The following is a 16,734-nucleotide window of genomic DNA, read 5'->3' as shown; positions in this document are numbered from 1 at the left end:
CTTTAAAAAGTCTAGGCCAAAGATCAGAACCAGTTACCTTGAGCTGAAATGTGGTCATGAGACCCCTTTGGGGGCACATGTGAGGGTTTATTGATAGGGATTCCCCAATATTAAGGTGATTTGTTTGTCAAGGATTTGCTGGGATTCATCCAGGATTTTATGGTTGCAATATTGATATAATTATTAATTAGCCCCCTTTCACACTTTACATTGAAAAGTAATTATATGATTACTCCTACTATAAGAAGTTGGATTCTCACATCCAGGAACAAATCTTCCAACCTATTCTGGGCAAAACCCAAACCTCTGCAAAGTGTTCATATATGGAAATGTGAAAAGGCAACGTGCTGGTCTAGAAAACTGAAAACTTTAAACACTTTATGTGTTTTATGTTAGTATTGTACCCCTTGAGTATGTAATATTTAGCTTCTAGAAGTAAGGCAGGAAGAATAAAATGTTACCCACATAATAACCACATTATGGAACTAGCAGATAACCTGTCGATATGTTGTTTTATTTTGCAGGAAAATACTTGGCAGATAACTAATAAAATCTTATGCAAGGATTTGGAGATTCATGTAAAGGAGAACTGTTGTATGAGAAACAGATTTTAATTTTGGTTTGATGAAAACAAACCAAAAATCTGCACTTGGGATATATCTGCTGGGAATGTCAATGACTTTCAGCAATGATTTCCCTGACACAATACCATGATGACCAGTCCTACAGTATTTACTTCTAGGTGTAATATTGTTAATGGTTTTAAAATGTAATTATTGTATTTGTAAATTGTACTCATTCCAGTAAGGCGGTTAGATACTTGAGTTTTAGCATTTTACCATTCCTGAAATGGATGTAATTTAAACTGTGGTATGTAAATTTAATAGTAGTACTGTTGAATGGCACAATGCTTACAGAGGTAGATTGCATTTTGTCAATATATAAAATTTAAATATAATATTGTTAGCTGTCATAAAGGGGGTGCCACGCACAAAGAAAATTAAGCAGAACCAGAAAAAAAAACTTCCTTTTCTTCAGTCCTTAATATGTTTTACTCTAGTGCTAAATAAAAATTCTATCTTCAGATGTTTAGTGGATTAAATTCAGAAACTGTTTCAGAAAACAAACAAAAAAAAATCTAAAGTTACAGCATATTCAAAGAAAAGCATTAATTGCCACTTTTTAAAAAGCTTTTTTTTCAAACTGCAAATTTCATAAAAATGCAAACTGTGTAAACAGGGCCTCTTATTTTTATAACTTGTGTAAAAAGGGAAAGCAATTCATATTTAAAGTTTAAGTATATGAAATTATAAACAAGAGTAAAGAAGATGTTGAAATCTTAACTACTCCCCTCCCTTCCACACATTAGCAGATATGGGGACTACTGAATAATCAGACTAAAACCAAAATTGTGGTTTTAAAATTTCAAGAATTTCCATGGTTGAACTGGTTAACAACTTTTGCACAATATCTCTAAACAGAGACCCTCCCATCCTAGCATGGAGAATTGTACCAAGCATCTTCCTCATTACCCACAGGAATCAAAATATTGACTCTAAAAAACCCAGAAAAAAAGATTTCAGTCCCCTATTGAAATCCAGAAGTAGAATTTTAATCATCATTTATATCCTATGGGAATGAAAAAATAAGCTTTATAAATGAAATCCTAACCACATTATTGTGCAATAAATTTCCTTTTGGATAAGATTCATTATATGTAACTATAAATCTTTGCTGTTTTTAGGGAATCAAAAAGAGAGTTATCAAAAATGTATGTTATGATTTCATTGTTGCAAGGTATAATAAAAACTGTAATTATTTAGTCTTGCCTCGATATGGGAATTCAGGATGGAAAAGTTCTTCTTCAGGAGTCCCAGCTGTAAAACCTTCCTCCATTACAATCTGAAAACATGAATCTTCCTTTAAGTCATAGAACCTATTTTAAACATAAACTCATTCCTGTTCTAGGTTATACTATTAAATAACTATAATTATTAAGTTGTTAAATTTATTGTTAGTTGCTAAATTTTATTTACATCATTCATATTTGACAAAGAACTTTAGCCCCTTAAAATTTTAGAATCAAATTAAATTTTGTAATCTTACTTTTAAAATGAAATTGTGACTGGCAATTGTTTATAGTGGAATTTTTTAAATTAATATTTGTACTCCTCTATCAGTGCTTGCTACCAAGAGACTGTTCAAAATGATCTGTTTTACCTAAGAAGAATTCTTGCTGTGCAAACAAATTCTCGATTGGCTCCCCAAGCAGTCTGACATTGAAGTTTTTTGAACAAGTAACTAATATAGTTACTTAAGATATTCAATTTTATTTTGAAATAAAAATAGAAAATGAAAACTTTTAAATCCCATAAAACGTGGGGAAATTTCAAACACTGGAACCGATGGAGAGTAAGTAGCAGAAAATTAAGAATTATCCAGCATATGAATATAAAAATGTGTTTTTAAGATATTAATCCATGAGAAAACATATTAAATATTAACACAAAGCATATTAAAAATATGTAAATATTATTGGTTCTCATGTCTTGCTCATTACATTGTATTTTATACCATTCTAGAGGGAATTAGTAATTAAACACAAGGTTTTCCTTTTCATAGAATACTTTTGTTTATATTATAAAATGTAATTTAAAACAGATTTCATTAATCTCTAACATTATTCAAATGTCTCTAGATACCAAATTTGAAACTATGAAGATATCCTATGATTCCATAATTGGCCTTTATGAAACAGAATAAAAGTCAATGATTTCAAAATTATTAACTAATTTTGAAATATTATTATTATTATTGAATAACAAGAACCTCAATAGAGAATATATCCCTTCTTCTTTTGGAAAATAGGTCAAATAACAACACAATAAATTCATATCAGGGATTTAGATTTTGGTGGGTTTTTTTTAACCTTGTAGTTTATAATCTCCTGTTGTATCCATAGTACTATACAATAAGAAATAGTGTTAGGAAAAATGATCCTAGACAGTGAAATTATAAAAGAAACATTAGGTCAGGTTCATTATCAATTTTTAAAACAAAATGTGCTGGTACATGTTCAGATTTTTAATACCAAGCATTAAAAGAAAAAGATTTCTCATTAGCCAGGACACCATTTCCTGAGTGCTATAATTAGATAGAAAATATGAATGCTTTATTTTGCAACATGGAAAATGTGTTTTTTAAATAAATTTCATATTTTTCACATTATTTTTAAAAATAATTTTCTGTTAAGCATTAGTCTGAATTTTATCATAATTGAAACATATAGTTCCAAACAATTTAATTTTAAATTGCTTTTAAAGCTCTATTCTTCTCTACACTTACAGTCAAAATGAAAATTCATTGTATAGTATTTGGAAATGTATTTCACCTGTAAAGAAAGAATGTCTACATTTCAAATGGTTTCAAGTGAATACAGAGGAACCATCGCCTCCAGAAAGTCAGATTACAATTGTTTTACTTTTGTTTTTATGAATTTTTACTCAGTCTCAATCTGCAAAGTGTTTGAGGCCACAATTACTCATATTCCCATTTCCAAACATTCATTTCAAAGAAGCCTTTCAATATCAGCTCTACCACTAACTCTGCTATTTGACCTTAGAAAACAGCCCTTTTTAATTTCTCATCTTTAGAATGAGGCATTGGGATTGCCAGTGGTTTCCAAGCTTTTCTTAACAGTCACTTTTTTCTACTAAAATTGCACATGAATTCCTATTAGCAAAATAACTAAAAGCAATGAAGGAGTTCTTCCAGCAGTTTAAATCTGGCACTCCAGAGCACTGTTTAAATACCAATAACACAACTGTGATCTATAAATCTCCCACCTCAGACGTTCCATGGTTCTACTTGACTAAGAGAGATCCACCTGTGGGGGCTTTACAATCACAGTACTTGATATTACAATAAAAATGGATATTCTCTTGAGTGCCATATACCAATTCACTATGGATGTTTGCTCACCTAATCTTTATATCAACCCCTAAATGGTACATACTCTTTTTAATTAGTATTTTACAAATGGTGACATTGAGTCTTAGATTAATAAAATTATTATTAATTTTTAAAAAAGTGACATAGCAGCTGGAAGTAACCCAGTTATCTTGACAACAATGGGAGCAATTGGCCTGTTTTACTTATTCATTCTAGGAAATGAACTCTTCTGTTTTATTTTACCATACATATTCCATTTGAATACCCAAGTAAAGGGTGCTATGAAAAATTAATACCAAAATAAGGATAATTCCCAAAGCAAAATTGTTGGAAAAGAATATGTTTCTCAAAGCATGATATGTGAACCACTTGTTTTATCATTTATTTAACAAGGGCAATGGTTTTGGCTTAGGTATCACTATAACCCCAGAGCCTAGAAGACAGTGGGCATCAATAAATTTATACTGAATAAATAAATCTGTCGGGGTGGAGTTTAAGAATATGTACTTTGACAAGCACCCAAAATTTGAGAATCACGGCCCTAGTAGATCTCTCAAATACGTCTTAGTTTTGACATTGCATCAGATTTTAGACATTCGATTATTACTTGAATACCATTTTTCTAGTGAGCATGTTTTTGTGTTTTTTTTTCCCATTCAGTCCATTTAGCTTCCTTCAATCTTAAAAGAAAACAAAAAGGTAGATTTGTTTAGGAAAACACCTCCTTTTTTTTTTTTAGAGTTCTTTTATGCTGTCTCAAAGTGGCCTAACATATAATCTCTCATTTTCATTTTTCTGTCCTTTTGTCTATGTTGTCAAAGATTAAAAGAAGAAATAGGGAGGGTGCAAGCTGTCATGAAATCCAGATAAAATGTCTCCCTTCCTGCCAGGGACACAGACATCTAACTTGTGAGTTAACACTATTTATTCTGTAGGCCTTCGAACAATGCTTTATCAGCATCAGTTCAGTTCAGTTCAGTCGCTCAGTCGTGTCTGACTCTTTGCGACCCCATGAATCGCAGCACGCCAGGCCTCCCTGTCCATCACCAACTCCCAGAGTTCACCCAAACTCATGTCCATCGAGTCTGTGATGCCATCCAGGCATTTCATCCTCTGTCGTCCCCTTCTCCTCCTGCCCCCAATCCCTCCCAGCATCAGGATCTTTTCCAATGAGTCAACTCTTCGCATGAGGTGGCCAAAGTATTGGAGTTTCAGCCTCAGCATCAGTCCTTCCAATGAACACCATCAGCATGGACTAGTGTAATTCCAAGAGAGCTGCACCAATTTTGTTTTTGCATTTTTTTCCTCAAAATTATCACAGTCTGTCAATTAAAGTTGAATGATACGGGAAAATGTACTAAGGAGATGAGTTTATGGTTTGTTGGGGGTTTTTTCTTTCTTTCTTTTTTTCAAAAGATGATGCATTTGAGCAAAATCTCATTCAATCTAAATGTATTCTTTTTGCTACATAGTTTTCTGATCAGGATTTTTTTTAAATGGAAGCATAATTTTTTATGATACGAAAACTAGGATTATCTCTAAATACTGCTTTCAAAGTCAATGTAAAGTCAACATGATACTTCCTTAAAATGAGTCAAATTAAATTATTGATGTGAATAAAAAAAATCAGTCTTTGTTACACTGATTAAAGAGACTGTTCTGGTGAACCACCCACCTCCTTTAATGTGTGTGCTTCTCTCTTGAGGCTTTCTTTGGTTTTCCCACTCCTTTCTTTTTCTTTTTTTTCCCCCTCTTTGGCAAATGGTAGTTAAATGCCATTTGCTCATTGGTGAATCAAGCATGACTACCATTATATTACTTTTTGTCCATTGAATACATGGAGGAAAAATGAGATAGGAATGCAATGTTTAAGTTCCCAACTATAAAAACAAACAACAAAACCCACTAGCATTTCTATTTCTTTGATATTCTGTCATCTGCTATAAGCAAGAACTGCATTTTAAATATGTAATTGAATACTAAACATCCTTTTTGAAAGAATGTCAAATTTTAGGGTCTATTGACTAACATTGGTCAGACCTCTTACAGTTGCTCGTGTTTAATATCTGATTTTTATCCAAAATGAGTATTCCTAGGAGAAAATGTTACCTCCCTATTTGTTGACATTCACCACAGGGATAACAACTTATTCTCTAACTTCAACTTCTAAAGTTATTTTTCCTTTGTTTTACAGTATTTCTAATTATCTCCTTCTGTCTCTAAGGTAGCACATTGCCCATTCTAAGTACATCTTTAACTTTATGACAAAAGATGTTTCAGAGAAAAGCAAATTTTATGTGTCCCTTAACTGATAAAAAAAAATAATAATAATAATAAGGAAAGGGTAATTTTACTTCATTCATCATATTCTGGTATTTCCCAAATCATGTTCAACACTGCTGCTTCGGGCAAGTGTTCATTGTGGTCTGAGAATAAATGATCCTAGACCATAGACCTCACTCCTTGGACATTGTTAATTAATGTTAGTGCTTTAATGAAGCTTAAAGTTTTGAATCAAGAAAACACATTTTTCTAAACACATCTTGAAGAAACTTTAGAAAAGTTTTGTTTTACATATCTTTCAGCAACTTCAAATAATATAACCAGGAATTCTTTGAAAAAGATGCTTCTGGTTTTTTGTTTTAACCCTAAGGAAAATTTATGCCGCTTTAAATGAATCTACTTTAAAGTTAATTAGTATATCTTAGTGAATTTTATCACCTAATATATTCGAAACAGTAAAATTGTTTCACCATTTAATTTTTTTAAGTATAATTTTTAAGATCTGCACCTATGGGTATCACATCATGCTGCAATCTGTTGAAAATGGTCCAGATTCTTTACTGAGTGTAATTAATACTCGTGAACAATCCTTGGTAATACTTTATCTAAACGCTTCAAGAAATTGAATCATGATGAATTGATACAGCATTTTTACATAAGCTTGTTAGAAATTATATGAAAAACATTTCAGTTAAACCCAAGAAAAATGTGCTATTTAGTATAGATTTTGCAATACTCCTACATTCTGTTATAAGCAGAGCATTACATAGTACTTTTTGCTTTGCTTTATTTTGCAAATCAGTTGTTTTCATGAACAAAGTTTCTTTAAAAATTCCTGGGTATACTGTCTGTGATCAGAGAGAAAAGCGTAAAGCTGATTCACTACATTTCTCTAAATACAGTTCAATTTTTAATTCAAAGTGTGTGAATCAGCATGATGGATTATAAGCCATTTATCATTTTTAAACATTCCATTGAATGAGTATATCATGCAAATGTTAATTCCGTCTTATTTGTTCAGTTGTTTATTACTTCACTGACCTTTTTTGGAAAAACAAATTTTAGTGTTTTTCATACATCTCCACTTTAAAATATTTTAAATAATACAAAAAATGACTAGCACTGGGATCACTGTCCCAAGGTCCAATGTCAGGTTTTTTCTTGTCCTTATGAGATGATAGGATGATAATTTTTATAGCTGTGATTTTGCAGGTCAGTATTTCAGTTTTACTTTCTTAATATATGCACGAGAGAGACTGACCTCTGTTTCATCTCCCTCTCTGTGTCTGTCTCTCTCTCAGTCTAAGGGAGTTGGAACATTGCTGCTGAATAATTTTTCTTGAAAAAGCCAAGTGTTGGTATGATATGTAACTCTCATCTATAAGTAAGCAGGGCTTCACTACAGGTCAAGCAGTCATTTGAAGAGCTGGATTTTAAAACTGTTTGAAGAGTACTGGATTTCAATATATAGAGGATTTTTTTTTTTTTTACTTTGGATGGGAGAAGATCTAAAATGGTCAAATTTTAATTTTTGTGCCTGCTAAGTGGCAATGTAAGGCATTTTTTTGTACTTTTAACAGTAAGAGAAACTAGGAAAAGAATCTCAGCGAAATTTAGCTGTATTTCTAAAAGTAATAAAATTCAGTCTTTCTTAAGGAAAATGCTATTAGTGTATACTTTGAGTTGGTGGTAGCATTTATTTAAAGATCTCCACAATATCTATAGCAAAAGTAAGCAATGTCTTTTTGACCTTGGATGGAGTACATATTTTCACAAAATACCTTGAGCATAAAATATTTATAAAAAGAATTGTGGGCTAAAAGACTCAAATATACTTTGAAAATCAGTTAAAATGTTGATAACTGGCTCTTTTTCCTACATGTGTAATTCAACAGAGAATACTTTATTCTCATAGCCGTAACTGCTTTGTCTGTGATGAAATCTCTATTGCTTCTGTGCTGTGCTCAAGAAAAAACCAGCAAAAGAATCATGGGTTTGTTCCTTTACAGAACTGCCCAAAGCTCTCTGATGAGCAATGGTGATATGAATGCATAATACTGACTTCTTGAAGATAATCATGAGAACATTTTAATGTTACTTGCCTTATACATTAGAAAAAAATGTGGGTATCATTTTTTGTAAATAATAATTTTTACAAATGTTTTTTCCTTCATAATTTTCCCAACACCCATTTCACAAAATTCTGAATATGCAATTATTTATCATGGCACATTACTGCAACTAGGGTTCCCATTTCAGGACAAAGTTTAATTATATGTGAGAACAAAATCAAATATCTCAGTAAATTGTTATTTCAATGTAATTTTTTTCTGGAAAATAAATGAAAAACAAAAATAAATTGAGTTGTGAATCTCTTTTATTACCAGCCTCTTAAAATTTTACCACATTTCTGGAAAAGTTATTGCATATTTAGGGTGGGCATGGTGGGCAGAAGTGGGGGCACAGTGCAAGGGCTTTAGAGTTGGACAAATCTTAGCTCTATAACTATAGTCGAGTATGTTACTCAATGATTCTTCATTTCCTTAAATAAAGTTAATAACCTCTTATCCTGGGGTCATTGAACAGATTCAATGAGATAATACTTACCAGCCACTTAATTCCTATTACAAAGATCGAAGGCAAATGGAGAATTGGGTGGCAGAGGATGAGATGGTTAGATAGCATCACCAACTCAATGGACATGTATTTGAGCAAACTCTAGGAGATAGTGAAGGACAGGGAAGCCTGGCGTGTTGCAGTCAACAAGGTCACAGAGCTGACCGAACAACCACAACAACGGTTACATAGTGAATAGCCACAGTCCTCTCCTGGTCTTAGTTCTCTGTGAATAGCGATTGAGATGGGCCAGAAAAAGTGACTGCTCTTTCTCCAATACTATCCTAACCTTTATGTGCTCTATCCTTATCCAGATGTATTGTGATTGACAGGCAGTTCTAGCTGCACTGGGTGCTCATCAAAGGACCTGCACCAGGCTAGGTGCTCAGAGGCACCATCTTATTTCTGGCTCCAATGATTGCCCACTTTGTGAGGGTCCCTTCAAGGTCTGGTTTTTTCCCCTTGTGATGGGGGAGAGGTTCTGCGGTTATAAGGGGGATAGTTATTAAGGAGAAGGGTCCAGTGGTTGTGTCAGGTAAGTCCTCAACCCCAAACAGTCCCGTTTCAAATCTTTTTAAACTTTAAGAGCTGGGGAGGGTGATGTTAAGGAAAGAGTAAAAAAGTATGAAAGTTTGTAATGCATGAAAGATAAGCCTGTGAATTCCAAGGGGTCTTGAGCATATTATTTATTATCTCAGAATCTCAATTCTCTAAATCTGTAAAGGAATAACAACCCTTTCTTGAAAGAGTTGTTGGGACGACTGGGTAAAACTAAAGCTGTTTGCCAGTACCTGGTAAATGTAATTATTTCTATTATCAATCACACGGTGGAATGCGGGGTCAGGGGTCAGGTGAGGGGATGGGGGTGCTTTACTTTCTCGCTATGCCTCGCATTTCCTGTCCTAGGAACCGGCGGCATTTCCCATCCCTGTCTCCGACACCTGCGAAAGGAAACTGACGAGGGCTCTCAGGGCGGCCTCTTGAGTCCCCGATGTCCCCCTCGCTATAGAATGACCCGGCTCCTCCGCAGCTCGCGGCCACCCCCACGGCACAGCCGGGCCCAGGGCAGCCCGCTCGGGCAGTGCCGAGGAGCTCCTTTACATCCTTAGAGGACCACGCCACTACTATGCCTGCCTGGGGCGGGCCAAGGACTCTGTTTTCGAAGGTCACCTTGGAGACAAGTCGCGGAGTCCAGTGGGAGTGCGGGAGTGCGCGGGCAGAAAGGAAGCCTGGGAGGCGGGAGCCTTGCCAAGCGCCCTGCAGTGGAGGAGCCTGAGGTCTGGGAGGCCCCTGAGCTGAGCCGCGCCTGCAACTCCAGCTCCAGACCCGCCTTAGGTAAGTGCGCCCTCTCCGCAGAGCGCCTGGGCAAGAGCAGAGAGACCAAGGTAAAAAGCAAATTCGAGGGTCCGGGGGGCTAAGGAAGGAGAGCCCAATGTTGAAAAATGGCCTGCCTGCCTTGTCCACGACCTCTCTCTCCCATGCCTTATTCCTCCTCCCTCCAAGAAATTAGAAAAAAGTGACCCCAATTTTCAGAACTGGAAGCGTGCCTGGCTTTTGGTTCCCTGCCCGCCTGCGTGTCTGGGCTTTAGCGTGATGCCCAGTGCAGAACTGGCCAGCCGGGTCGGACTGTGGAGCAACTTGAGTTCTGAGCGGTCTACCTGAGGTCTGCTTGGAGACACTAGCAGCCTCTGCCTCTCAGGACCTCTAGGTCTGGATTCTGGCCTGCCCCGCAGCTTTGGAAAAAGGTGAACAGACTCAGGTGTGTGTCACTTTAAGAATGAAACCTGAATGGCCTTCTTAAATAGGCTCAGTATGTCTTGTCCACACATACACATGCTTAGACACTCTCATGTACACAGACACACTCCTGCGCACAAACGCACACACATGCAGGACACAGACATGTCACACGCAAAGGTGCACACACAGACACAGCAACACACGCTCAGGTACACAGATAATCATACGCACAAGTGCACACACAAAGAGATGCTCACACTGGCTCACATCATAGGGGGACACTCATGTTCATACACACAAGCACATGCCCACAAAGACACACGCTCACACAGAGATGCTTACACGCGTGTACACAGTCTCACGGGTCCACAGTCACACACACATCCCACACTGCCTCTCTTCCTGATGCACAGGCCCTCTGTTTTCCTCTGTCTACCCTGACGTTGATTACACTGGGGTTCCAGGTTGTGTTCTTGTCGGCTCTACCCACTTCAACCGCCACCTTTTTGAAGGCAGGGATTGTTTCTGTCCTAATTTAATGCCTAGCACAGTCTATGAGTATGTGCATGTAGACAATAGGGCAGTGGAATTCTAGTTCAAGTTCTGGGAAGTCCATTTCTACTTCCAGCTTTTTCACAAGCATTAGTGAAAAGAGGTAGGTTTTCCAATAAATTACTCTGTGAAAAGTTCTGTTTGCTCTTTACAAAGTAAATCACTGCTGCTTGGCTGTGGGGAATACCCTTTGGAGAAGCAGTTCATCTTAATTTTTAAACAACAAATATTAATTAGCAAGTTTCATTGAGATTAAATTTGGAGGCAATAAAAATATTGTTTTCTGGTGTGATGGTATCTTTCTTGTACATATGGCTCTCTTTTCTCAGTAACTTTAACATCTTTTGCAGTTAAGTATTTTTGCTGCAGCGTAATATCTGCAACCCACTCCAGTGTTCTTGCCTGGAGAATCCCAGGGACGGGGGAGCCTGGTGGGCTGCCGTCTCTGGGGTCGCACAGAGTCGGACACGACTGAAGCGACTTAGCAGTAGCAGCAGTAATATCTGCTTATGTGAATTAAATATGCTATTGTATAAGTAAAAGTTATCAGTTATCATTTTTCCAGCTATACTGACCAGAACAACAATATATACTAAATATCACTCTTAAGGAAACCCCACTTCCCTATTCAAAAATGGTTTAAAAAAAAAAAGCATCTGTGTACTTTATTTAGAATAAGTCTCGTGTTATACTAAAGTATTTTCAGATGTTTTGTTCAATATTTTACAAAAGTTTTCCTCCATAGATTAAGATAATGTCAGACATTGCTAAAGACAGAACCGCTCATTTGCTGAAGAAGAGGGGCAGTGTGTCTTCTCTAAGTAATCATGAATTCCGGCGGAAGGAACCTCATGGGCGTACCAAAGAGTAAGTAACTGAGTACCCATTAACAAACTCAATTATTGAATAAAAAGGCTCATGATATTTATCAGGAGGAAAAAAAAAGTGAGAAAAAGGGAAAAAAAAGTGCAAGTACATGGTTTATGTCATCTTTGGGGGCCATATTTTTTTAAAAGAATAGTAACTAGATATATCATGGCAGTCATTTTGAAATGTACAGCAATATTGAATCACTGTATTATGCATCAAGAAAAAGAAGAAAGAGAAAAAGACCAAGAAAATTTAAGTGATAAGTTGACACAGCAGCATTTTTATAATTTCAGAGACTATCCCAAAAAGTCATCTACTGAAAAGTATGTCATATGCAGTTTAGACAAGCTACTTCTTCCATTGTCTCCTGAATTTTACTCTTCAATATTATATAAATACATCATTTTTGCATTTTTATAATCTCTCTATATATACATACAATGCATTTAGCATTATTTTAAACAAATTTTGTAATGTATTGTCATAGTCTTTGCCCATATCTTTTTAAACGGTTGCATAATATTTTTGTCAGCCTATAATTCTGGGTTAGCTAACCAATTATTGAACATTTGTTTGTTTCCACTTTTTAAATTTGTTACTATGTAAGAAGTCTCTGCTTGTTTTCTTCCCAAAAGTATAATTAGTGGGTCAAAAAAATACATTTTTTGTCTTTTGCTTACAAATTGCATTTGCTCTCCTAAAAAAGATGAATTAATTTTTAATACTTTCATGGAATTTTTTTTTACTGCTATAGGGAAGAAAATCAAACAAATTATCCAATGCAAAGGTCAAATAATTTATGTAATAGACTTTCCTTCTTAAGAGTTTCCAAGGGATTGAAAGATGTAGCATATTCATTTCCATGATTGTGAAGCAGGAGCTGGTGTGTCTGGTGGAACAAAGCCAGAAGAACTGGAAGAGACTTCCACTCAAATTCTGAAACCAAATTATTCTGCTCTCAGAATGTTCTAATGCACTTACTCAAAATTCCACTTTTCAACCCTGGATTTTGTGAATTACAAGTATTATACAATTTCTCTCTCTTACAGATAGGAAATATAAAGGAATAGCAACCTCAGTGTACTTTAGACGTAAAGATGGGTGAACAATTAACCTCTATGGGATCTTCTGATCCTAAGTCAATTTGGTTGCTATTTCTAACATTTGTGTAAGAGTTTTAAAAATTATTTTTAAATACTTGTTAGATCAAATTCAATTTTTTAGAATAAAATATTATAATAATAATCTGACATATATCCTGGTGCTATGATTTAAAATACACTATTCTCATCCAAAAACTAAACTACCATCCCTACTTGCATAATTTTCATTCACTTCTTCTCCTTCAGAGCAAATTAGAAAGTCATGTAGAACCAGAACATGGCCCAATTTGGAGAATTAAAAATCATGGTAAAGAATCTTCCAGCAATGCAGGAGATGCAGGTTCAAGCCCTGGGTTGAAGAAAATCTCCAATATTCTTGTCTGGAGAATCCCATGGACAGAGGAGCCTGGCAGGCTACAGTCCATGGGGTCGCAAAGAGTTGGACATGACTAAGCAGCGAATACTTCCAGTTTTCACTTTCATTATTTTATTGATAAAGTATAAATATAAATTAAAAGGTAACAAGAACATGAAAAGAGTTTTAGCAACACAGCAGGAAAAAATTTTTACTAACAAAAACATTTCAGTGATTGTTATTTGGATATATTTCAAAGTTAGAAATTGGGACTCTCAAACAAATTATTCAGATTGGATCCTCTAATGGAGCTTTTTATTTCTTAAATAGCAAATGAACAGCTTCCAAGCACTCCTACAATGTAGAGGCCATTCAGGAGGCTGCCTGCCAACCTTAACTCCCACTTACTTTCCATGGTCTTCATCCTTGCAAGGGGCCAGATGTAGGGGTGATTCTCCTTCATGAAATAGGTCTTCAACTAATAGAAAAACTCTGAATGCTCAGTGACTATCAAATGCAATATTGTTTTAAAGTTGTTTTTGGAAATGCAGATGTCTTTCCTTTGAAAGTTATAGCAAAACAGTTTTTTGGATAGATTAATTTCAATAGTATAAAGCATGTGCTGAAGTATGCTGCTGCTGCTAAGTACTAAGTATGTATATAAGTACCACTAAATACTAAGTATGCATGTAAGTACTAAGTATGCATGATGCTCTTTCTATGAAAGAGATGCTATTATCATCTTCCTCTTACAAATGAAGAAACAAATGGTTAGAGAGTGTGAGGTTCCAAAACTATAGAATTAACAAGTGATAAAATGGGCTTTTGTTTATAGTCAAAAATTCTCATTCTCTCAAAATTGGCTATCTATGTGTAACTTGCATTAATGAAATTCTTCTACTCATTCACCAGAACCTTCTATTTCCCATCCATGAGTAAGAGTAGGTATTTACAATGACATCTTTCTTTTTGGAAGCAAGCTTTGGCAGCCTTCAAAGAGTCCTTGAGCAGATGTACTGCTCTCATGTCCGTAAAATGGAAATAGAGGACTGAGGTTAAGTTACTTTCCCAGGATCATATGACTTGATATGCCAGCTTCTTTTCTCTGAGGCCAGTAGTTCAACTGGTAGATCAGGCCTAAGGCTGAAGGCTGAAGAGTATATCTCTTGCCTCAAACCAAAATTACGTGATGTCATGAACCAGAGTTTTGATAGATCCCACATCCTTCTGCTTGAACCCACTGGTGGCATCTAATACACTAGTTGTCACACTAAATTCTTGCACTTATTCATTTACTCAAGGTTTATAAAGCTTCAACTCTGTGCCAAATGTTAGGTATATAAAGGTGACTAATTGTAGGGTTATTCTTCTCTGGAGAAGCTCATTTTTCACTTAAACTGAAAGTCACCTGGTAGTCATTTTTCTGCAAAAAATGAAAAAGATTTCATTCATTTCTTTATTTCAAATAAATGTTTTTTGAGCAATGAGTAGTTAGTAAATCACACATAAATAATCTGATGGGAAAGGCAATGAACAAACCATTTTAGATGTGATGAATTTATTCTGTGATTCCAACCTATACTACTTGAGTCGCTATGTGCAGTTAAAAATTATGTTGCCTGGCCTGTTTCTTCATTCTGATAAGTTCAGTAGCCATCTTAATCAAACTAAAGCTCCCAACAAGATATGGATGAGACCCAGCTTCCCGCCAAAGAGAGAGAAGTTTGAGAAACTGCGTTGGCCATGTTCCTAAATTAAACTACAATAATAGCTAATACTGGGCTTCCCTGGTGGTTTCAATTTGATGGCTCAGACAGTAAAGAATCTACCTGCCAATGCAGGAGACCTGGCTTCAATCCCTGGGTCCGGAAGATCCCCTGGAGAAGCGAATGGCAACCCACTCTAGTACTCTTGCCTGGGAATTCCATGGACAAAGGAGCCTGGTGGGCTATAGTCAGTGGGGTCACAAAAGAGTTGGACATGACTTAGCAACTAAACAACATCAACAACAATAGCTAATATTATGTTATGCTCAATAGATACATCACATACAATATCCATATGAATCTCAAAAAAATCCTATTGGTTAAGTAAAGAAGATATTTTTATTATCCCCATTTATGTCATTTATTATCTTATTTGTCTCAGGAGCAGAGTTGAGTTGAAAATATATGGCATTGCATAGCACATTGTCATCGCCAACATGAGTGGGATCCCTTGTTTCTTGTTTGCCTGATTTTCCCTCTTCTTCCTCATCTTCAGTCCCACTCTCATCTCCCAAGAGGCACCCATTCTGTATGCTACAAGACTAGTGGTAAGTGTTAAGTCACCTCAGTTGTGTTCGACTTTGTGTGACCCTGTGGACTGTAACCCACCAGGCTCCTCTGTTCATAGGATTCTCCAAGCAAGAATACTGCAGTGTATTGCCATGCCCTCGTCCAGGGGATCCTCCTGACCCAGGGATCAATCCTCATCTCTCATGTCTCCTGCATTAGCAAGCAGATCCTTTACCACTAGCTCCACCTGGGAAGCCCCATACCACAAGACTACACATGTTTAAATATTATACTGTATATTTTTAAATTTTTATGTGTATTATGACATTTTATGTCTTAGAAAACTTTTATGGCTAGGGAGAGATGAGACAGTTCAGTTGCTCAGTCGTGTCCAACTCTTTGCGACCCCATGAATCACAGAACGCCAGGCCTCCCTGTCCATCACCAACTCCCGGAGTTCACTCAAACTCATGTCCATCGAGTCTGTGATGCCATCCAGCTATCTCATCCTCTGTCATCCCCTTTTCCTCCTGCCCCCAATCCCTCCCAGCATCAGAGTCTTTTCCAATGAGTCAACTCTTCACATGAGGTGGCCAAAGTACTGGAGTTTCAGCTTTAGCATCAGTCCTTCCAGTGAACACCCAGGACTGATTTCCTTTAGGATGGACTGGTTGGATCTCCTTGCAGTCCAAGGGACTCTCAAGAGTCTTCTCCAACACCACAGTTCAAAAGCATCAATTCTTCGGCGCTCAGCCTTCTTCACAGTCCAACTCTCACATCCATACATGACCACAGAAAAAACCATAGCCTTGACTAGATGAACGTTTGTTGGCAAGGTAATGTCTCTGCTTTTGAATATGCTATCTAGGTTGGTCATAACTTTCCTTCCAAGGAGTGAGTGTCTTTTAATTTCATGGCTGCCATCACCATCTGCATTGATTTTGGAGCCCCCAAAAATAAAGTTTGACACTGTTTCCACTGTTTCCCC

General features: G+C 36.2%; 2 protein-coding genes across 3 annotated transcripts in view; both read left to right on the top strand.

The window, feature by feature from the left end:
• SGIP1 (SH3GL interacting endocytic adaptor 1) overlaps positions 1 to 4,848 on the top strand; it is a 237,917-nt gene extending 233,069 nt beyond the window's left edge. For both annotated transcript variants that reach the window (XM_044944884.2, XM_044944883.2), the window contains exon 26: positions 525 to 4,848. In XM_044944884.2, coding sequence (XP_044800819.2) covers positions 525 to 547 — 23 coding nt within the window. In that variant the 3' untranslated portion in view covers positions 548 to 4,848. The remainder of the gene's footprint in view (positions 1 to 524) is intronic.
• A 4,897-nt stretch (positions 4,849 to 9,745) lies between these two features.
• DYNLT5 (dynein light chain Tctex-type family member 5) overlaps positions 9,746 to 16,734 on the top strand; it is a 30,222-nt gene continuing 23,233 nt past the window's right edge. The window contains exons 1-2 of the mRNA XM_006071732.3: positions 9,746 to 10,185; positions 11,888 to 12,009. Of these exons, the coding sequence (XP_006071794.1) occupies positions 11,897 to 12,009 (113 nt within the window). The 5' untranslated portion in view covers positions 9,746 to 10,185; positions 11,888 to 11,896. The remainder of the gene's footprint in view (positions 10,186 to 11,887; positions 12,010 to 16,734) is intronic.

Source organism: Bubalus bubalis, chromosome 6, assembly GCF_019923935.1.
Source record: "Bubalus bubalis isolate 160015118507 breed Murrah chromosome 6, NDDB_SH_1, whole genome shotgun sequence".
NCBI classification, from domain to species: domain Eukaryota; kingdom Metazoa; phylum Chordata; class Mammalia; order Artiodactyla; family Bovidae; genus Bubalus; species Bubalus bubalis.
This window is presented reverse-complemented; position numbering and strand designations above follow the sequence as displayed.